This window comes from Ranitomeya imitator, chromosome 5 (assembly GCF_032444005.1).
Source record: "Ranitomeya imitator isolate aRanImi1 chromosome 5, aRanImi1.pri, whole genome shotgun sequence".
Lineage (NCBI taxonomy): Eukaryota > Metazoa > Chordata > Amphibia > Anura > Dendrobatidae > Ranitomeya > Ranitomeya imitator.
Window position 1 is genome coordinate 220,674,302 of NC_091286.1, and position 24,545 is coordinate 220,698,846.

A 24,545-nucleotide genomic window follows, 5' to 3' on the forward strand; every position below is an offset into this window, starting at 1 on the left:
ATAAATTAGCATATCAAGAAAAGGTTCTCTAAACGACCTATTACCCTAATCTTCTGAATCAACTAATTAACTCTAAACACATGCAAAAGATACCTGAGGCTTTTATAAACTCCCTGCCTGGTTGATTACTCAAAACCCCCATCATGGGTAAGACTAGCGACCTGACAGATGTCAAGAAGGCCATCATTGACACCCTCAAGCAAGAGGGTAAGACCCAGAATGAAATTTCTCAACAAATAGGCTGTTCCCAGAGTGCTGTATCAAGGCACCTCAATGGTAAGTCTGTTGGAAGGAAACAATGTGGCAGAAAACGCTGTACAACGAGAAGAGGAGACCGGGCCCTGAGGAAGATTGTGGAGAAGGACCGATTCCAGACCTTGGGGAACCTGAGGAAGCAGTGGAGTGAGTCTGGTGTGGAAACATCCAGAGCCACCGTGCACAGGCGTGTGCAGGAAATGGGCTACAGGTGCCGCATTCCCCAGGTAAAGCCACTTTTGAACCATAAACAGCGGCAGAGGCTCCTGACCTGGGCTACAGAGAAGCAGCACTGGACTGTTGCTAAGTGGTCCCAAGTACTTTTTTCTGATGAAAGCAAATTTTGCATGTCATTCGGAAATCAAGGTGCCAGAGTCTGGAGGAAGACTGGGGAGAAGGAAATGCCAAAATGCCTGAAGTCCAGTGTCAAGTACCAACAGTCAGTGATGGTGTGGGGTGCCATGTCAGCTGCTGGTGTTGGTCCACTGTGTTTCATCAAGGGCAGGGTCAATGCAGCTAGCTATCAGGAGATTTTGGAGCACTTCATGCTTCCATCGGCTGAAATGCTTTATGGAGATGAAGATTTCATTTTTCAGCACGACCTGGCACCTGCTCACAGTGCCAAAACCACTGGTAAATGGTTTACTGACCATGGTATTACTGTGCTCAACTGGCCTGCCAACTCTCCTGACCTGAACCCCATAGAGAATCTGTGGGATATTGTGAAGAGAAAGTTGAGAGACGCAAGACCCAACACTCTGGATGAGCTTAAGGCCGCTATTGAAGCATCCTGGGCCTCCATAACATCTCAGCAGTGTCACAGGCTGATTGCCTCCATGCCACGCCGCATTGAAGCAGTCATTTCTGCCAAAGGATTCCCGACCAAGTATTGAGTGCATAACTGAACATTATTATTTGATGGTTTTTTTGTTTGTTATTAAAAAACACTTTTATTTGATTGGATGGGTGAAATATGCTAATTTATTGAGACAGGTTTTTTGGGTTATCAGGAGTTGTATGCCAAAATCATCAGTATTAAAACAATAAAAGACCTGACAAATTTCAGTTGGTGGATAATGAATCTATAATATATGAAAGTTTAATTGTAATCATTACATTATGGTAAATAATGAAATTTAACACTATATGCTAATTTTTTGAGAAGGACCTGTAGATTATTATGCCTTTAACCCCTTTCTGACCTCGGACGGGATAGTATGTCCGAGGTCCGCGGTCAGATCCCCCACTTTGATGCAGGGCTCCGGCGGTGAGCATCAAAGCCGGACATGTCAGCTGTTTTGAACAGCTGACATGTGCCCACAATAGCGGCAGGTGAAATTGCGATTCACCTGCCGCTATTAACTAGTTAAATACCGCTGTCAAACGCTGACAGCGGCATTTAACCGGCGCATCCAGCTGGAAATGAGCGCATCGCTGACCCCCATCACATGAACGGGGGTCAGCGATACATCAGAATGGCAACCATAGAGGTCCTTGAGACTTCTATGCCTACTGATCCCAGCTAGCTGTGGATGTATTTTAATGCACCTCCTCTTTGTGTATCATTATGGGAAAGTCTCAAGAAATCAACCAAGATATGAGGAAGAGAATTGTGGACTTGCACGAGTCTGGCTCACCTTTTGGGTACAATTTCAAGATTCCTGAAGGTGCCTTTTTCATCGGTACAAACAATTACACGCAAGTACAAGCAAGATGGGAATGTCCAGCCATCATACTGCTTAGGCAGGAGACGGGTTGTGTGTCCCAGAGATGAATGTTCTTTGGTCCGACATGTGCATATCAACCCAAGAACAAAAGCAAAAGACCTTGTGAAGTTAATGGCAGAAGCTGGTAAGATTTTGTCAATATCCACAGTGAAATGAGTACTGTATCAACTGAAAGGCCACTCTGCCAGGAAGAAGCCATTACTCCAAAGGTAACATAAAAAAGCCAGATTAATGTTTGCAAATGCACACAGGAATAAAGAATTTATTAAAGGCATGTCCTGTGGTCTGATGAAACTAAAATTGATCTTTTTAGCATAATTAACATTAAGTATGGAGGAAAAAGGGAGAAGCTTTGAAGCCTAAGAACACCATCCTAACTGTAGCAGTATCATGTTGACATCTCAAGACATCAGCCAGGAAGTGCTTAAATAAACTTAGGCGGAATTGGGTCTTCCAAATGGACAATGACCTGAAGCATACTGCCAAAATGGTAACAAAGTGGCTTAAGGATAACAAAGCCAATGTTTTTGGAGTGGCCATTACAAAGCCCTGATCTCAATCCTATTGAAATTGTATGGGCAAAGATTTAAAGGCAGGTGCGAGCAAGGCGACCTGCCAACCTGGATCAGTTACATTGGTTTTGTGAGGAGGAATGGGCTCAAATTCTTACCAACTATTGTGAGACGTTTGTGGAAGGATATCCCAAATGTTTGACCCAAGTCAATCAGTTGAAGGGCAATGGTACCAAATACTAATGAAATGTGTATAAACTTTTGACTTTGCAGTAAGTAATAAAAATGCCTTAAAACATTCCCACTCTCTCATTATTCTGGTATTTGGCAAATATTCATAATTATGATCATCCTAATTGACCTAAAAGTGGAAAGGTTTATTCTGATTTCATGTCATATATTGAGAAAAACATGTCTTTTTATATAGTGCATGTAAACTTCTGGTTTCAGCTGTATATATTTTATATATTATATATGTTTTATATCGCTGCTTTTTTAAATAAAAAAATTAATTGAAAACAGAATCTGAGGGGTTAAACAGCTGAAATCAGAGCCAGCTATGATCCCAGTATATATTGCTGTTAGAAGACCGTTTAGGGTCTGTTTCCACGGACTGACCTGTGGCATGATACAACCACTAATCGGTAAACCTCTACCAATCGGAAGTCATTTAAATGCCTGCTTACAAGGCAGATCTCTGTGAACGATGACCACTGAGCAATCTGTGATAGATCACACACAATTATATTTCAATGTAAATGCAGCTTTAGTCCTCTTTGGTTTCAGTAGCCATAAACCCTCTGAGAGTGAACAACTGATTAAGGTGGAGCAGTCTCACCCTTCAGTTTATTGGTCAATGTATAGGTATCTCCATGGAAAAGGGTTGTTCTCGCAAAATTCATCTATGTCAAAAGTTTATGAAGAATCATTGTTCTTTCGCATTACAATTTTTCCTCATTTTTTGTATTTGCTGATTTGCTTGATCAGATAAAAGGAGGGTATTTTTCTACATTCTGTAACCATTTCTGCTTTTGTTTTCACTGTGTTTTCCTTTATCATTATCGCTTCCCCAGGGTAATGGTAACCATGGAACCTTTCAGTCTGCTTTCTGTTTTGGACTGGAAATGGTCTTGAGATTTTAAGAAATGTTTATGCAGCTGCATATTGTCCCATGTGCCTGACATGAGCACATGCTCATATCAACTATTTTCTTGTGTTTTTTTTTATTTATTTTTTTCACGAGCAAACATTTAAATTGGTGTATTGGGAAAATGCTTAAAAGGAATCTGTCAGTAGAATCAACCACCCTAAGCTGTCTATATAGGCATGTAGGTCATGGGAAGCTGAATAAAGTGATACCTTAATATCTTGTAGATTGTGAGCCCTCGCGGGCAGGGTCCTCTCTCCTCCTGTACCAGTTGTGACTTGTATTGTTCAAGATTATTGTACCTGTTTTTATTATGTATACCCCTCCTCACATGTAAAGCGCCATGGAATAAATGGCGCTATAATAATAATAATAATCTGCGTTCTAATGTCTTATTCCAGAGGTATCCATGTTTTTCTTGTATGTGAATGAGCTGTTCAGGGCTATGAGGCCGACTCTGATCTGCAGGACACTCTACCTCCAGATATTAGTATAAATAAAAAGGGGGAGTTACCGATGTGAGACAAGTATCTATCCCAGAACAGGAAAATTAGCATTGTCTTGCAATAACATTTTTTTGCCTCTCTCTGAGCTCTGCTGTATTGCAACAGTATTGCATCCCTGTTTGCCTGTGAGATGGAGGCTGAAGCTGAGAGGAACCTGCAGATGTCAGGTATAATCACACACATCCCTGCAGTAAAATCAGGAGAGCAGAGTGCCGCCATCGCATGTCTCACATTGGTAACTCTCCCTGTATGTAAAATAATCTGTGGCGGCAGAGTCTTATGCTGTCCAGCCCGTAATCCTGAACAGCTCATTTGCATATAAGAAAAATCTGGATCTTTCTGGAATAAAACATCAGATCACAGATAATATAATCTTTATTTTTATATAGCGCTAACATATTCCGCAGCGCTCTACAATTTGCACACATTATCATCACTGTCCCCGATGGGGCTCACAATCTAAATCAGTATGTCTTTTATTCAGCTTCTTATGACCTTGGTGCCCATATAGATGGCTTCAGTGGGTTGATTCTACTGACATATTCCATTTAAATGGTCATTGTCATTTCAACAAACTTAGCAATTATGACTAGTCTAAGTGCATTTGGGGAGCTAAACTTTGTAATGTATCGCTTCAAAGAAATGTTTCTTTCTCCACTTAGGATTAGGTTTTCTCCTCCCATGTCTCTTGAACACATCATTTACAATGAAAAACCAGAATTGGTTAGCACTATTGCTTTTCAGTGATGTGTTCAAATCCCACACAGGACAACATCGGCGTGGAGTTTGTATGTTTTTAAGTTCTTCATGTTTATGTGGGTTTCCTCCCAGTAATCTGGTTTCCACTCACATTCAAAATACATAATTGATAGGAAACTTACAAAGCCTATGATAAAATCAATGAGCAAATACCCTGCAGTAAGTAAATAAGTAAGTAAATAAATAGTATATGTAAATAATATAGGGTACTTAGTTGATACGATTTTGAAGTGTAAAAGCCATCACACCGCAACAAGGTGTACCCAATTGGGATGGTCCCTAATGCCAGTATCTCACCTCTTTATGTGCTAGCAGGCCTAGACCTGACTGCTTCACAACCAGCCTGTGGAAAGCTTTATAGACAAAATGCACAGCCCAAAGGGGTGACGGGGGCATTCCCTCATATGCACTAAGTACAAGGACGTAAAGCATAGACAACTAAGATTGTGAGTGTCTAAAATGCTGCAGAATACATTAGAGCTGCCTATGGAAGCCAATGGAGAGGGGGGAGCGACAAGCAGAGACTTGCATATCGTGATGATGCAGCTTTCTAATAGATGTCACTCGAAAGTTCAATTAAATCTCTTGCTCTTCCTTACTGTATGACATCCTCCATGCTAATTCTTCTGAACATGTCTATATGTGCTGTGTATGGGAGGTATTATATTAGCTTGTCTACATTCACTTGGAGACCACAGAAAATGTAGAGGAGACCACTGGTGAGTAGTACAAGATACAAGTCAAATAATGGCACAAAAAAGTGTTACTCCTCATGTACGCACATGGTGGCTCATTCTCAACAGTGTCCTGAAAGTAGAGGTTCATTTTAAGGCACTAGCATATTCTGTTTAAACAGATCACTGCATGTTATGATTTTTAGTGTTTTCCATAGTCTAGAGATTTTAGGTGACTGTTTCATCTATTTTTATTAGCCCTCTGTGGACATTGTTTTTAAGGGTCCAATCTTCATTCAATTAGTTGAAGCTCTACTGCCCTATACACTGGTGTGGGTGCCTGCCCCTACCACCTACCCACTGGAAAAGTAAACCCTAATCACTGCACTGTGTTCCTTCTGAGGATAAGACCTATGAATGTAATGAGAAGGAGTCCTCCAGCGATGAACAGATGAATATAAAAGTTCACATTTATTAGATAACTTAAAAGAATGTAATAGATCCAGCATGAAATGCCAATTCCTAATTTAAAACTAAGTATTTCGGCATAGCGCCTTAAACATGGCACTATGACTATGGAGTAAACGCATAGGTTAAATGGGAATTGAGATTTAATTCTATTCTTTGAATTTATCTAATAAATGTGCAGTTTTATATTCACCTGTTTATTGCTGGAGGACTCCTTCTCTTAATATTGCCTTCCTGCAGCCCTGGCTTGGGTGGCTCGGCGCGAACAGTCCTCGCCTAGGAATACAGGTGTACTTATTTCTGGTGAGCGGACTCACCCCCTCTATATTTATGTTATCACACAAGTTTTTGTCAGCACCTTCTCCAAACGTGCAGCTACTGGAACCAGTCCTCCCTTCACAGTGTAAAGGGCAGAGCAGTAAATCATGCAGGAAGGACTGGGAGGCATGTGATAAAGCCCAAATCCTACAAAAAGCAAATGGGCTGTATTTCCTCTTCACAAAGTTGGTGGCAAGTCAAAGGGAGCTGATATGTTCCATTTATACAAGTTGTGGTAAAACCGTGACTTTCCTGCCTGTCTTTGTGGTTCTTCTGGGGTTTCTCTTGAATATTGACATCTGAGCAAAGAATTTTGATGTAACAATAGCCACTAATAAAAGGTTACATGGCATGAATGCGTATATTTACTTGAATGTAATAAATACATGGATTGGATACATTTTAAGAATTTACACTGAATTACGGTAATATCAAATTTTAGGAAAAATCTACATGATGCTGTTTGGCCTATTCTTAATTGTAGCTGCCCTATACATCAGGATATGTGGAAGGGGGGATTTAACAAGGCTTATTCAACACTTCTTTTTACCTTCAAAATGTTTCCAGTTTTGCTTAAAGAAAAAAATAATAACCTTTTTTGTGAGTTTACGGAGCTCTGACCCCTTTTTTAAATAAAAAGTAGGCAAAATTAGCTTTGGAAATAAGGTTTAAGCAAGATGTATGGCTTACTCCATTATAATTGGTGGGCATAAAAAGTGGAGCTACATTTCTAGTGGGCGTGTACAGTGGTCTATCTGCAGTGAGGTGAGACTCTGGTCCCCCATTATTCCTCTCCCCCCCTTACTTCTATAGTGGCTCATGTTAGGCACTTAGTGTGGGTGAGAGTCTCCAGCTACTTACTCATTATTGTCAATATTTATTTCACATGAGATTTGGACTGCTGAGGAGACGTTATTGGGGATCTTTTTCTTGCCAGTACCTTACTATACCCTATTGTGTGGTGTTATGTTTACTATTTGTATGCAGTAGACCCAACTTTTTCTGGTGTCTTTTACTTGTTGTGTCTGTGTCTGCACTGTCAATATGTGACAGTCGCATGTATTTATGTGTGTTTATTATTGTTAATAAAGTTATATTTATATCTGTTTTAATGAGCTTCCATGCGCCCTCCTGATTTATATATTTCTAGACAGAAGTATATTATAAGATGCACCAAGTTTGTCAAAATCTCCTCATAGTGTACACACAATTATTTTTTAGAGAAGAGACAGCATCCAATTTAGGTGAAAAAAAAAACTTCAAGGTTACATTTATTTAGCCATAAATAGGGCGTTTCGACCAGCCATAGGTCTTTTTCAAGCATGCTCTCCAGTCCCTCGCTCTTCTTATGCCATGCCTCCTTGGTCCCCCACCATGTATTGTTTTTCCATCTTGGGTGATGATTTGTCGGCATGACCTGTAACTGTGCAGGCAGTTGCTGGCTGTATCAGGGTTGTGTCAGCACCGCTGAGGTCCTAACTGCGGCCAGTGAATGGCTGCAGCAGTCATGTATTGTGTAACCACATGATCACTGGAACCTAGATTGACAGTGGACCAAGGTAACCTTTTGATCATTGATAAGGTTTTACTACTTTTGGGATTTGACACCATTGTAATTACCGTAGGTTGTTTAAAATTAAAATACCTGCCTCTGGTATCCACAGCAATCACAAATTTAGTAGTCATGGGTGTCCCTTTTCATCGGGAACAGTGGTCACATGTGCACTACCATATTATTCATTGACTATGTGACTAACAGATGTAACCAAGCACTGTATCTCCATCAGTCCTATAGATAATTAATATAGTAGTGCAATAGTTTACATATTTTACCATTCAGACTGCGTATACAGGAACTTTTGATCTTTTGATTGTTGGAAGCGCCGTCTGTGGGACCCGCAGAGATGATACGTTTACCAGTATGTCCTGTGAAGAAGTGATAGTTGTTGTTTGTTGGCCAACCTCTTCCTTCTGTATTCACTTCTAGCTTGGGCTCAGAAAACTATATATGTGACTTTAACCTAAAGAGGCTTGCTAAGAAAAGCCCTGTCCATATCAGTTATAATAGACAATGTAAAAGACAAATGGCACTAAAACAGTTAACACCTTACAATGTTTTTCCGTGTACAGTTATTTTTGCCTTGAGGTGAATAGATCTTTTTTAGTACCCCCCTGATGAAGCTAATGTGATACACACGTCAGAGTACTGGGCAGTGTGGTCTGTCACTTTGACTTTACCAACATGGTGGTCCGTGGTGGATAAGGAATCCCTGCACGGTTGCACTTTAATGGTTATCAAGATTTATTCTAGTCATTACCGTAATTAATTTCTTGTTACCGCTGTTTTTTTTTCCAGTTACTTGTCGGGGTCTTTGTTTACACATTGGTGTTATTTTGTTTAGCTGATTAATATTATTCATTTTTTAAGAATTTATTTATTTGACTTATTTTGTGTAAGGTGACCTATTTCCCTTTTGTTATTGTGGTTGATTTTTTTATGAAATTTCTATAATTTTTTTGTGTTTATTTAAAATAATTAAAATTTTATTAATAATATTTCTTGGTACTTTTTTGTACTTTGCCAAGTTATTAATAGGTTTATAAGGTTTTTCTTCCTGCATAAAATGTCTACTTGGATTATTCTGACTGGATAAATTTATCATGTCATGGCTTTCTAATCCTTTTTTTTTTTTCCTTACAGTTGATGGGTTGGACAAAGCTTCAATTGTGAACTGTGATGCTCCAAACACAGGCACCCAATCACCTCCTCTGAAGAGGAAAGGACGACTTTCATCCATAGGCAAAATATTTAAGCCTTGGAAATGGAGAAAGAAGAAGGCTAGTGAAAAATTCCGCGAGACCTCCGCAGGTAGGGGTTATAGTTCTTGTTGTGAGTGTTGTGTCTGCTTGCCTTACTGAAAACCTTAGTGTGTACTAATCAATATAAGCTACCCAAACTTTAGCACATTTCCTGCACCAGCAAATTGAACTTTATCAGCCATGAAAGAATTATCTTTTAAATAAGTATTTTGATGAAGATTTTTCTCTATTACCGGTAAATATGTGTATATGTGTAATATGCTTACCTATCACCACCTTCTCCAATATCCAGCACTGTTCTGCTCTTATTTTTAGAGACATTCCGCTACACAAATAGGTGTATTCTGTGTTGGAAGAAGCCCTACCAAATTCAGACAACACACATATAGGAGACCCAACTTGGAGTAAAAACATTTTCAAAAATTAGGGGCAAACACCAGGAAATGTGACATCTCTTGATCCACAGTAGACATTTTATAATGGTGCAGCATGGATGGATGGGACAGGGCCTGGCCCAGCATTTCTGGCTTACAAATTGATCAGTAAGAGGTAGATGAGTGACAGGTGTAGGTCTGGTGCTCTAAGACCCCTTCCACTACAAGCAACCCACCAGATGGAGGCCTAACTTGGAGTCTCCAGTTTTCAAAAAATGATCTCCAAGGCATACCGCCGTTCGGCTGCCAAAGAAAGTGAATCGAGCAGCCCGTCCAGTAACAGAATTTGTCAGTTGTCTTTGGATAGGACGAGCCAGTATTTGTTCAGTAGAACTTTCAGCAACATTAATGTTGGATGTACTTTTCCCTTCTTTTAAACAGCTGCTTCACAACCTTAGGCCTAGACCTGTCAGTCACCTGTCACTAAATTAACAATCAGTATTTATTTGCGGAGATAGTGTGGCTGGACCACAGAATTAGCACAGAGGATTTAGATGCTGAAATGTGGACTGGTGGCTGGACCACACAATGAGCAAAATGGATTTATATGCTGAAGGGGAAACTGGTCACTGTATCACAGAATCAGCAGCACTATGGCTTTATATGCTCAAGTGGCAACTGGTCGCTGTACCATAAAATCAGCAGTTCTATGGATTTATATGCTGAAGCAGTGACTTGTGGCTGCACCACAGAATTAGCACTCTAAATATATATGCTGTAAGGTCGATTTAACACAGGATCCTACCTATATGATCTAGCTGAGAATAAACCGCGTAGCTAACTGTCTGACTACTTGCAGCAGTAGTCTCACTACACTGTTATAATATACCTCTGAGTGCACATGTCCGCTTTTTATATGGAGAGGGACATGTGACTTTGGCAGCCAATGGCACAAGCCCTTGTGTCTGGATGTGGTGGATAGTTTCTGTGCCCTGCTTGGCTGCCAGAATCTCCTAACATTAAGTTAGCAAAAAAAAGAATAACAGTCCGCCGCTCCTTTGACCTGTCCCCACCCACTCCTTTCATCAAACACATCCCCCCCCTCATCAAACAGCACCATTATCCTAGTCAAAAGTCCTAACAAAAGCATTTGTGGATCATTTACCGAACTTTGGCCGAATTTTGCCGATTTTTAGGAAAATGCTCCAAAATCCCACCATGAATCTGAATATACAAGTATTCTTTCTGAATTAAAGATTGGCGAACAAGTTTGCTCATCTCTACTAAGGGGCACAGCTGTGGGGGCCTCCACATATGCCAGCTTGTTCCTGGGGTGGTGGGAAGAGACCCGGGTTTTCAACAGTGACCATGACTCTGATGGCCTCACTGATAAGATAGAAATGTGGATACATTACATTGATGATGTTTTTGTTATCTGGATTGACTCAATAGATGAATTTAATACATTTGTCAAGAATCTGAACAAAAACAACATAGAGCTATTTAACAACATAGAGCTGTTTTTTTTTACATCTGAAGTAAGTGAATCACATTTAGAATTTTTGGATGTAATGATCTCCAAAAAAGCCAATGAGGAACTTGAGACCAACATGTATAGAAAACCCACTTCAGCCAACTCCCAACTGAGGTGGGAAAGCAGCCACCCCTATCCCCTTAAAAGAAGTATCCCCAAAGGGCAATACCTCAGAGCCCAAACTAACTGTTTTGAGATCAATACATTCAATAAGCCATCAAGGATCCTTAGACAAAGATAATGATATGGATGCCACACCTGTTAACATTTATATGTGTATAAATAGTTGAGGATCTTAACTTTGAACTTTAAAAAAAATGGTTATAAAAGGCAGTCTTAATAGAGAGAATATACCCCAGATGAAATAATACAGTAACCTGGACTATTGGCACGGATCTGAATACCCTATGGACTGTGATAGTCTGAAGTAATTCCCCTGATCATTCCGAGGAGATGAAATGCATTGGTAGGCCTCTTGGGAAATCATTAAGGCCTTATTTGCCAAAGGGTCAGCTGTGGACTGCCCTTCTAAGGGCTGAAGTCAGTTTGTCTGTAGGGCCTGTTTAGTGTTAGGGACATGCATAATTGAGGAACCATGATGTCCCATATTGCATTAACTCTGCCTTTGGTGATCTAAATGGGTTAAAAACACTGTCTACAAATTGAGGTTCTGGTTTGGATTTTATCCAAAGTCATAATTGCAAGGCTCGTTAAAGGGTTGATATTGACTTGTAGGTTTACTACTTCCTATAGGTAGCACTAAAGTTCAAGTCCTCTTCCTCTCTGAAGAGACAATTTGCATATTTAATTTCCCAGAGGAGCATGCAAGGTATTTAAGTCTACTTAAACCAGCATGCCAGATCTGACTTGTGATTCTTCACATGGAGAAGCCTTATGCCGTCACAATGCGTTGTTTTGTGAACAAAACGGATCCAGCAAATGTTTCTGTTGGATCCGTTTATTTCTCATAGACTTGTATTAGCCTTCCGTTTCATCCGTCGTCCACCGAATCTGTCGTAAAATTGCTGTCCGTCAGGCGGAGACAACGCACAGAGGAACGTTTTTTCTGTACGTCGGAAAATCTCTCAGCGACGGATCCTGCGCTGTCCGTCATTGGCTATAATGGAAGCCTATAAACGCAGGATCTGTCGCTGACTGTCAAAAGTAGGAATCCAGCTATGGATGCCGTCTTTTGAAACTGAGCATGCGAGGAAGAATTTTCCATTAGGGAAATTCTCACGCTCTCTTTTTACAATTGATGCTGCCTATGCAGCATCAATAGTAAAAAGATATAATGTTTAAAAATAATTTAAAAAAAATAAAAAATCGTGACATTCATACCTTCCGGCGTCCCCCGCAGCCTTCCCGTGGCCTTCGCGATGTTGCCGGCAGCTCACGTTCCCAGTAATGCCTTGCAAAATGACCCGATGACGTTGCGGTCATCACAGGTCATTGCTTGCAAGGCATTACTGGGAATGGGATCTGCCGGCAGCATCGCGAGCATCGGGAAGGCTGGGCAGGACTCTGGAAGGTAAGAATATCACGATTTTTTTGTTATTATTTTAACCAGGGTTGTGTTGTGTTTATGCGTTTTCACAGCGAAAAAAACGCAGCGAAGACGCATACACAACTTGTGCACATAACCTCGACGGATCCGTCAAAAAAACGGACCCAGTGCACCTGTTTTTTACAATCTGCACAGGATCAATGTTTTCTACATTTTGACGGATTGTGACTGATTGTAAAAAACGGAAGTGTGAAAGAGGCATTAGTCTCACGTAGCCAAATCGGATCTCATTCTTTGCACTGACAAGGGGCAATACCCCGAAACAACGTGTCTGCCAATTGTGATTCTGGTTTGGCTTTTATCCTAAGTCATGTGACCAGGATCATTAAACGGTCGATATTGACTTGTAGGATTGCTACTTCCAATTGTTGGCATTAGGCCGGTTTCACACGTCCAGATAATTCCAGTACCGTATAAAATCGGTACTGGAGTTATCCGTGTCCGTGTGCTCACGTGGCACATCAGTGCCACGTGCGTGTGCCCACTGGGTACCACACGCACCGTGCAGGAGACAGCGCTAAAGTTTAGCGCTGTCCCCTGCATCGTGCTGAATCCGCGATTCATATCTTCCCTGCAGCAGCACTTCTTGTGCCGCCCCCCCCCCCCGCTGTTCTGAAAATACTCACTCGCCTCCCTCATTGGCTGTCGCTGCTTCCTGGTCTGGCCACATCTTCTCCTGTATGCGGTCACGTGGGGCCGCTCATTTACAGTAATGGATATGCGGCTCCACCTCCCATAGGGGTGGAGCCGCATATTCATTACTGTAATCGGCGGCTCCACGTGACCGCATACAGGACAAGATGTGGCCAGACTAGGAAGCAGCGACAGCCAACGAGGGAGGCGGGTGAGTATTTTCAGAACAGCAGGGGGGGGGCGCACAGGGGGTAAGAGGGCGGGGGACACATAGATCTTTATTTTAAACACTATTATTCATATTTTCTCTGCAGCAAACGCTGCTGCAGGGAAGATATGAATCGCGGATTTAGCACCAGTGTGGGGGGGGGGAGGCGCTTAATGTAGCACTGTCCCAAGCACGGCACACGGACTGCACACGGACAACGTACGTGTGCGGTACGTGTTTTACACGGACCCATTGACTTTAATGGGTCCGTGTAATACGTGCGCTCCCACGAACACTGACATGTCTCCATGTTTGGCACACGGAGACACGGTCCGCAAAAAATCAATGACATCTGAACAGATGCAGTGATTTTTATGTGTCTACGTGTGTCAGTGGCTCCGGTACGTGAGGAAACTGTCACCTCACGTACCGGAGACAGAGACGTGTGAAACCGGCCTTGGAGTTCAAGTCCTCTTCCTCTTTGAAGAGACAATTGATAGAGAAATGAACGGTTAAAAGCTCTGGTGGATATTCCTGCAGCCAGCATGCCAGTTGCACACTCCCTGAAAACTTGGGACATCTGTGGCACTGTGCTACGTGATTAAAACTGCATATTTTAGAGGGCCTTTTATTGTGGCCAGCCTAAATACATTCCTGTGCAATAATTATGCTGCCTAATCAGCATTTTGATATTCCACACCTGTGAGGTGGATGGATTATCTGGGCAAAGGAGAAGTGCTCACTAAAGCCAGAGTCACACTACAGCGAGATACGGCTGAGTCTCACAGGTTAAAACCAAGCTCTGGCACCGGCACTCCGGAGTGGAGCGTGCGGCTCCATGTATTGCTATGCGGCCGCACGCTCCGCTCTGTCTGGAGTGCCGGTGCCAGAGCTTGGTTTTAACCTGCGAGGCTCGGCCATATGTCGCTGTGTGTGACTCCGGACTAACACAGATTTAGACAAACTTGTGAACAATAATTGAGAGAAAAAAGCCTTTTGTGCACATAGCAAAGTGTTAGATCTTTGAGTTCAGCTCATGAAAAATGGGAGCAAAAACAAGTGTTGTATTTTATATTTGTGTTCAGTGTACTTTAAAAGTCGGCCCAAGCAATTCATTTTTGCAGGAACAGTTGAGAATCTAATGTGTTTTTCCACACTCCCTAAACAGCAATGTCTGGAGAAAACACTGGTGCATGTGGGTTTTTACCATTCCTGACTTTTTTTTACTGAAAATAAGTGACCGTTCCGGATTTTTCGTGTTTTTTTTGCGCTTTTTTTCAGCAGTTTTCCCGCTTTAAAAACGCTTACATTAAGCATCCCATCATTTTTAGGCTATATGCACACGTTCAGGAAAGTTAGTAGAATGTTCCTGAGCAAATCCGGACTACTTTCTCAGGAAATCCGCTCGCGTTTTTTTTTTTTTATTCTTGCGGATTTTTCAGGAGGTTCCCAGTGCAATAATATAGCGGCAAATCCGCAAAATTAATGAACATGCTGTATTTTTTTTTTTTTCTGCGATGCTTTTTTTCCTGGTAAAAAAACGCAACATGTGCACAAAAATTGCGGAATGCAATTGATGGGATGCTTAATGTAAGCGTTTTTGCAGGGGAAAACCGCCGAAAAATCCGGAACGTGTGCACATAGCCTTAATTTGTTCCGCAACTTTTGTGCCCATGTTGCTTTTTTTTCCGCTATAAAAATGCATTGTGGAAAAAACATAGCATGTTCATTAATTTTGCTGATTTTTTTTTTGGGGGGGGGCGGATTTGCCGCTATATGATTGCATTGGGAAGCTCCGGAAAAAACATGAAAAATCCGCAAAAAATGGGAGAAAAACGCGAAAAATACTCGTGCGGATTTCCTGTGAAAGTAGTCCGGATTTGCTCAGGAAAATTCTGCACACTTTCCTGAACGTGGGCACATAGCCTTAAAGAGACGTTTCCATGCATGTTCAGTGGAGATAGAAAAAAAATAGGTACTGGTCGCATAAGATATGTAAAGTGCATATCGTCAGCTGGAATTATGGGGCATAGGGGACCCAAAGGTACAGGAATAGCCAAATAAATGTTTATTTTTAGTTTGCAGCATGTGCTGCCAATCTGCTCTTTTGTGCTTGTATTCAATGTAAATAGTGCCAAATGGGCTGCAACACAATCTAATAAGTGCTCGCATATTTCCATAGACATAAGCTCTGCACAGTCAGTTTGTTGTGGAAAGAAATACTAGTATATCCAACACAAACTCCTCCAACTGTACAGCAGATGTAAATGGTGATTTTAACCTACACAATGCATCAATAACAGGAAATATCATGAGATCACTGCAGCACAATAGTTTTAGGCTATGTGCACACGTTGCGGATCCGCAGTGGATTTGGCTGCGGATCCGCGGCAGTTTTCCATGCGGTGTACAGTACCATGTAAACCTATGGAAAACAAAATCCACAGTGGACATGCGGAAAATTCAGCGCAGAAATGCAGCGGTTTATTTTCCCCAGCATGTCAATTCTTTGTGCGGATTCCGCAGCGTTTTACACCCATTCCATAATAGGAATCTACAGGTGTAAAAACACAGGCAAAATCCGCGGAAAATCTGCAATGAAATCTGCAACGTGTACACATACCCTTAGGCTTTGGGCCCATAAGTTTAGACACTGACAATATCAATGTGACGCCCAGGAGACCGGGATACCCAGCACCGGACCAATGGAGTCTGTCTCTTGAGGGGGATGTCACGGGTGGCTTGACCCGGTGCTGTGGCCTCAGGCAATGCACAGTGTAAGGGGTATCATGAGGGGACAGGCACTTACTTGATCAGCAGCAGGTTCTCCCAGCGGTGACGATCCCGATCCTGGATAGATGGCTATTGTCCAAATGAAAGACTGAGGCACTGAAACGTTTAACCAGTTTACTTTAACATAAAAGGATTTACAACCAGTCCTGTCACCGGAGTCTGTATGGGAACTCTGAGTTACTTTGACCCTGCCGGGGTCTTCGCCTCTTATTGTGCGCAATTTCTGTGTGGCCCTGCTGCTGTATGTGAACTGGCTGCCGGCCCAATCTGTCCCCTCCGGGTCCTGGTTCGACGGGCAACCCGAGTCCTTTTATCGGCTTACCCCCTCCAGGAGTACCGCTGAACTCTGTGCCTGTTGCTGCGTCCGGCCCTAGTGAAGCTGCTATCACCTCAAGTTTTTCCGGTTGCTGTATTATATATAATGAATACAGCCACGGATCCGGTATCCGTCTTTGCGCCTGTTCTGGGTAGTGATTAATGCTACCCGGTTCTCACAATGTCCCTTTTCTCTGTCCCTCTTCTCCTCAGGCCGGTGATTTAGGCCTGGTAACAGTCACAGGGCTGTTAGAGATTCAACTGTATGACCTCTCACTTTCAGCTCCTTAGCCCAACTGCCATTTCTTCTCTCAGACCAGAATGGATCAAGGGGAGTCTCTGGAGCTCCCCCTTCTGGCCGGAGGTGGTAGTGCAGTCTTGCTATTTTAGTATTTGTACTTACTGTCAGTAACTATTTTTGTGGCAAATACCCCTAGGGGTGCCACATTAACATCCTACATCCCCATACTGTATTTTTCAATCCATACAAAGTTTCCATGGCAATAAAGACCCTGTATAAAATCTGTGATAGTGATACTAATTACATGCCCTCTATTAGTAGCATAGTCTCAGACCCATAGGCCCATGACTTTATGCTGACAAATGACTGCTTGAAGAGATTATTGCTCCAATGTGTCTAAAATGGAAAATTAGGTAGCTTAATCAAGACGATAAATAAGGCTATCAAACCATTTAGTGTTTACAATTCCTTTGAAGACCTGTACATTTCCATGACACTCACCAGAACCTTTATTCTTTAGATACCCTATCAGGGAGCTTCGGTGTGCACAGAACCAGGAAGCATGCCAGCTGCTGTATCCTTCTCCTGCCCATGCAGGGACACCGGCTGAGGGGCTGGGGCAGTGAGTAAGCCGCCATCCCTGCATGGAGGGAGAAGGGTACACTATGTAGGGGCGGCGGACATAGCACTTCAGATAGCACAAAGTAGAAAAACATCCATGAGGTTCATGATCACTCTGGAAGAGCTACAGAAATATACAGTTATAGTGGGAGAATTTGTCCACAGGACAACTACTAGTTGTATACTCCAAAAATTTGGCCTGTATGGAAGAGTGGCAAGAAGAGAGCCAAATGCACTTCAGACTTTTCAGATTTATGTTTTAAATATTTAGAAAGGCATGGATCGTTTCCTCTAAACTTCACAAATACTTGCTACTTTTGTTATATCACATAGCATCCCAGTAAAAAACATTAAAATGTGTGGTTGTAGCATGAAAAATTTGGAAATTCACTAAGTTTGAATAGTTTTTCAAGTCACTGTATATTGCATTTGCCAATGAAAATTTTAGAGAACTGAGGATCCCCTCTGGGTAATACAGTTTGACGTTTATAAGTCTGAATCAGCCATAGCCCTCAATTGACAAAATAAGCTGTTTTGGATTTCCTTATTTATTTTTGGATAGAACTTCATGTAGTTTGCTTGTCTTTTCTCAGTATTAGAGCGCAAAATATCCATGAGACAGAGCCGAGATGAACTTATAAGAAGAGGAGTCCTCAAAGAAATACCAGACAATGGTGAGATTTATCAGACTTCATCATATAGCACAGACTTGATTTATTTTTGGCTTTTTATTGTTAATATTTTTGTTGCCTCTTTTGACATTACAGCTTATGTGATTTTATGATAAATCTTATAAAAACATAATATACAAATACAATGACTGACAACGAAAACATGCGCAAATGGCTCTTTCCAATACGAGTCCAGCAATACCTTGAGGGTTTTCTCATAAAAGTGTGTGATATGGAAAAGTGCAATGTGAGAAAACATTGCATTGCACTCTGACCAATGTTATTCAGTGAGTCAGTGCTCATCTGCAAGTTTTTCCTCAGCTCCAATCGGACTGAGGAAAAAATCGCAGCATGCTGGAAGTGGATGCAAAAATCAGATCACATTCACCAATGCCAGTCTATGGGTGCGAGGAAAAAAAAATCAGGACCATGGGTGTGCCATCCAATTTTAAAGGAAACCCAACATTTCATCAGGGAAGTTCAGTAAATTCACTGTCCGAATAGATAAAAAGAATAGATACATAGAATAGATATATTCATAGAATATATAGATATCCTGTAGACCTATAATTTCACAAGCCCCCTACATATAATAAACCTTCACCCTTTAGTGCCTTTCATGTGTCACTAAAGGGTGTGTAGCCTTATTTTTTATTAAATTAATAATTTAAAAAAGATGAGTGGTCACTCCTATTTTTCATAACCAGCCAAGGTAAAGAAGACCGTTGTGGGTCTGTATTATCAGGCTGGAAAGGTCCCTGGTTATTGGGCACTTCCCATCCTAAAAATACGAGCCCACAGCTGCCCCAGAATTGCCACCACATTAGATGCGCCAGTTCTGGCACTTCGCCCCTGCTTTTCCCGATTGCTCTGGTGTGGTGGCAGTTAGGGTAATAGTTTATTAGGTTGATGTCAGCTTTGAAATGTCAGCTGGCTTCAAGCCCTGGTGTTAGTAATGGAGAGGTGTCTATCAGACACCCCCATTACTAACCCAGATATAAAAAATAAAATTACACAAGCAGAAAAAATAGTTTATTTTAACATCTTGTTAAACAATTTATTAAAAAAAAAATGAAAATCTGATGTAGTCCAACGAATCCGAAGTATTTAAAATGAGAACCTTAAAGACCTAAAAAGAGAGGTAAAGAAATAAAAACAAGAAGACAGTCCCTCATTTACCAATTTATTAATAAAAAAAAAAGCCCGAAGCTCCGATGTAATCCATAGTGTCCCCATGTCGTCCACCGATTAGGTACAGCAATCTATGGAGCATTGTTCTGAGAACGACGCTTCATAGGTCACTCCCGGTCATGCCTCACAAGCGATGACGTCAGTGTCTCAGTAAAGGCATTGCTCGTGAGATGTGACCTATGGTTGCACTACATAACCAAAGTTGCCTGCCCCCGCGAGACCTGGCAGCTCTGAACAGTGGTGACATCTGTAACTACACCGCTCATCAGTCACCAAGTGTCATAGAGGCCAGCATGACTCTAAGGCCGGGGTCACACTATCAGTATTTGGTCAGTATTTTACATCAGTATTTGTAGCCAAAACCAGGAGTGGAACAATCAGAGGAAAAGTATAATAGAAACACGTCGCCACTTCTGCATTTATCACCCACTCCTGGTTTTGGCTACTAATACTGATGTAAAATACTGACCAAATACTGATAGTGTGACCCCGGCCTAACGAGTGTTGTAGTTACTGATGTCACTGCTGTTCAGAGCCGCTGGGTCTCTTGCTTGAGAATGATTCTGTGATAGAGCCACACGTTTTGCTTATTAATGGAGGGCTGCCTCTTAAGTTATCTATGTATCTATCACTGCATATAATATTGCTTTATTAGTTTGTAAATTAGCTTTAATTTACACAGAATTACAGTATGTAAAAGATAATGTTAAAAATGCATTGCATACGGATGTCAAACGAATGCTAGGTAAGAAAAATCACATTGTACTCGCATGAAACTCTCCCTACTTTTCTTGATCAACATCGGAGCAATTTTTTTTACACGATTGTGTGACTTCAGCCTTGCTTATACAGGCCATTCCTCCCTAACTGAGAAATCAATGTTTGAATTGATGTGCAAATGAAGCTGTAGATCTGATTTCTACGTCACTCCAAGTCCATTCGCCGCTCAGCGCCGCCTACTCCGGATTGATGGACGCCATTTATACTGTCACTTAAGACAGAGGAGCCAAAAAAGTGTTTGCTAGGGTTCTCTATTGTCCAATTTTCATGTATATAATATTCTGCATACATGTTTCATATCAATTCCCCTCCCAGTGTCTAAAATAAGAAAAATGGTATGACCCAGATTTGTCCTATGTAATACATCTATAAGATGACTGAACAGGACTAAACCTGGTGCCATGTGAGCCTCATGCACATGTCCTGTAACCCTGGCATTCAGTTTACACTGTCTACCTATCTAACAAGAGAATGATAGCCTATTGAGGAGAGGATCTTTTACATTATGATTATCTATAATGTCTGGTGATATCTGTGTAGAAGCAAATATTACATTTTCCTTCCAGTCGTCTGTTTCATAGCCGAATAGTGGACCGGGTTTTCTGACCTGAGCTCAAAAGCCTCCTAACCAAATGTAAGGCTGCTGATTTCGGGTCAGGAGGTCCGCTGTTAGACGGGCATCATAGTCTGTAATTGTGGACATGTGACATCGCCTTGAAACTATGCATTCAAATATAACATAGCATGTGTTGCTAATCTCCAACATATATTTGTATTTTTATAGATAGTGATGTTCCAATAAATATGGGAACGTCAAATGGTCATACCGTGCCAATCAGTGAGGAGACGTCAAATGAACAGAAACCCATAACTGGAAATGGCGCAATCGCATCAAAGACAACTGTGGTAGATGAGAGGAAAGACGATAAGAAAGGTAATACTATAATACTATGAAAGTCTATCCTTTATGGATTGTAGGAACGTAATATTGAATAGTAGCTATGTATTGTAGCTCTGATGTTGTATTTGAGCCTTCACAGGGGATGTCACATGCTGTGTATAATACCTTTACCTGTGCAAAAATGCCACTCGTTGTGAGAAACCTGATGGACCAATATCTAGATGTTTGGAGCTTGAATAGAAAAATGATTTGCATTGTCTTAAAAACCCCACCACTTCCACGCTACTGCAATTATCCAAGTACTATCTTTCAGAATGGATGCTAAATGGTGTAAAGTCATCAGTCTTCCTGACTGAATGCCGCATATTATTTTCTCACCTGCCCCTCCTTCACTACCTGCCCTCCCAGCATTTTGCTTCTATTTAGCTCCATTTTGATGGGAGGGAAAACAGCATGGACAGTGACACAGATAAGTCGCTGACAGCTGGTGAAGTGGAAGCCATCGGAAGAAGATCAAGCGTTAACTAAACATTTCTGCTGTATTAAAGGAAAACCTCTTTCTGCCAGGGACAGTTTATTGTAAAGAAACAATCTTTCCTTTAGTCCACCTCAATGGGTCCAGTGTTGAGTCTTAATGGCTGTATCTGCTGTATGTAGTGCTGCAGTGCTGATGTCATGTCAATCAACTCAGCGATTCTACCCAGGTTGCAAAACAAGCCAATCAGACACTGGGCAAACTGGCTACAATGCGGTGTAGCGCCATCGCTGCAGACACTGAGAGCAGCAACAAAATTGGGGTAGGTGGGTAAAATACAATTTGTTTTTAAGCAAACTGCAGGCAATTTTCTCATTAACAATTATGACATATGAATGTGGCTACAAGTACAATCCACTCCCCCCTCCAGAACTGGGTTAGAAATTCTCCTGGCAGAGAGTTATCCATAGGATAGTTATATAGACCTGAGTTGGCATTCGCCTGTTTCAGTGTCTCCTAAATCGGACTGCTGCCAAATTCCAAACAAGAGTGGGAGTCGTAACATCTCTTTTCTTTTTGGATCTGTCAAGGGCCCAGGAGTTGGACTCTCGCCATTGAGCTATATCTAGCATATAAAATTGATATAAATGTTAAGTGTAAAAAGATCTTTAATTAAAACCCAGTGAGCCGTAGTATATTGTAGTCACTTCTGCATTAGAGAACACTTTCTGGATTAGAGGTCTGTTCGTGCTCTGTTTGTTTATAGGGTCTTCTAATTACTGTCTATATGCAAATATTTTAATAAAATGTAGAGTCCTTTTAATCCTCTGTAACAGTATCTGGCCATAAATGACCGTGCTTTTTTCCGCAAAGAATGTTAAGCAGAAAGAAGCTATATTTAGAAGATCAGTTTGAGAAATATTCTGTAACTAGTGACTGATGTAAGCTGCTTTGTGATTCTTCCGATTTATTTATGAGGATCATGATTTCAGTGAACCCTATCTTCCCATCTTCTGGTGTACTAGCCACCATTTAGAGCCCTTTTATCTACATAAGTAAGGATTTATGTTTTTCCATTATTGCAAGTGCAGCAGAAACACTGTCATTGGTTTCCTCTTTTCTAGTAGCTGCTGCGATTTGTAAGGAAATACACACTGATCTCAAACTTCAGCCTTGTATGATTTGTAGAACAGAAACTTCTGATGTCGATAGATTTTCTAAATTTAAAAAAAATGCAAATGACTTCTTTCTCTCAGAAAATGTTTGCAATTTCACATGTTTTGTTATTCACATATTTATTTCCTTTGTGTGGATTGGAACAACATAAAAAAGTGAAACAATAGTTTCCTATAACAATCATCAAGCTTCTTACAACTCTCAACTGGAATTGCAAACTGCTCCAGGTCATATTTGAAGGGTGCCTTCTCCCAACAGCATCTTTAAGATCAGTCCACTGGTGATCAATGGGATTTACGGTAGATCCGGACTCATTGCTGGCCACTTCATAACTCTCCAGCACTTTGTTTCCATCCATTTCTGGGTGCTTCATGAAGTATGCTTGGGGTCATTGTCCTGCTGGAAGACCTAGGATGTAAACCCAGCTTTCTGGGTACTACATTGCTACTCAAAATCCTTTGGTAATCTTCAGATTTCATGGTGCCTTGCACACAGTCAAGGCACTCAGTGCCAAAGGCAGCAAAAAAGCCCAAAACATCTTTGAATCTCCACCATATTTGACTGTAGGTACTGGGTTCTTTTCTTTGTGGGCCTCATTAATTTTAGGTAAACAGTAAAATTTTGTGATTTTACCAAAAAGCTTTATCTTAGTCTTATCTGTCCACAAGATGCTTTCCCTGAAGTTTTTTTAGCTTACTCACGTCCATTTTGGCAAACTGCAGTCCAGCTTTTTTATTTTAATTCAAATGTCGATGGATAGTTCGCACTGACACTCTACACCCTGAGCCTGCAGAACAGCTTAAATTTCTTGGGAACTTGGGGTTGCTTATCCACCATCCAGACTATCCCGCATTGCAATGTTTCATCAATTTTTCTCTGCCATCCACGTCCAGTGAGATTAACTACAGTGCCATGTGTTGTAAACTTCTTGATTATGTTACACACTGTGGACAAAGGAGCATCAAGATATCTGAAGATGGACTTGTAACCTTGAGATTGTCCACATCGTTCAACAATTTTGGATCTCAAGTTCTCAGATAGTTATCTTCTCTTTCTTTTCTCCATGCTTAGTGTGGCACATACAGACACAAAATGCAAAGATTGAGTTAACTTCTCACCTTTCTATCTGGTTTTAGGTGTGATTTTCCTATTGCCCACACCTGTTACTTTTCTTGAAACAAAGTTGTTTAACCACATTTTTGGAAAGGTGTCAACAATTTTGGCATATTTTTGAAGTTCAGTGTGAAAATATGTCCAATTTACCTTTCTTTTTCAGTTTTTTTCTATGTTGTTCAAATACACACAAAGGAAATAAACGTGTATAACAAAGCACGTGAAATTGCAATAATTTTCTGGGAGAAATGCTTCATTTTATGGAACAATTTCAAGGGTGCCAACACTTTTACCCATGACTGTATAAGTATCCAATTAATAATTTTATTTGGCTTGAAATTCCACTTTATGTGCGCTGTATGGCAAAAAGTGTGTGACCACCTACCCATCCTTTGGCATGAGCGTAACAGTCAACCCATTCTAAAACCATCTGGACCTCTTTATACAAATATAATAGCTTCCACTTTTCTAGGGAGACTTTCTACAAGATTTTGGAGTTTGAAAAATAGGAGAACATGAGTCTTCGTATATTAAAAATAATACTATTTATTAATGCCAATAACATAATAAAGAACTCAATACAATTTTAATAAATATTACATTCGTATGGATAAAAATGTGATCCTAAAAGGTGAAATTGAGTGGCTGCTAACCTGGACCCATATGATGCAGCACTAGAAACAATGTCCGAGTGGACATGCATCTATAGCCATTTGATTGTAACCAGGGAAGGTCATGAACTCTTAGCCCACATATAGTGGGATGA

At 41.1% G+C, this 24,545-nt stretch overlaps 1 protein-coding gene across 6 annotated transcripts in view; it reads left to right on the forward strand.

Moving 5' to 3' along the window:
- PHACTR2 (phosphatase and actin regulator 2) overlaps window positions 1-24,545 on the forward strand; it is a 305,175-nt gene that overhangs the window by 253,725 nt on the left and 26,905 nt on the right. For all 6 annotated transcript variants that reach the window (XM_069725912.1, XM_069725916.1, XM_069725914.1 and 3 more), the window contains 3 exons: window positions 9,068-9,235; window positions 18,066-18,146; window positions 20,899-21,048. In XM_069725912.1, coding sequence (XP_069582013.1) covers window positions 9,068-9,235; window positions 18,066-18,146; window positions 20,899-21,048 — 399 coding nt within the window. The remainder of the gene's footprint in view (window positions 1-9,067; window positions 9,236-18,065; window positions 18,147-20,898; window positions 21,049-24,545) is intronic.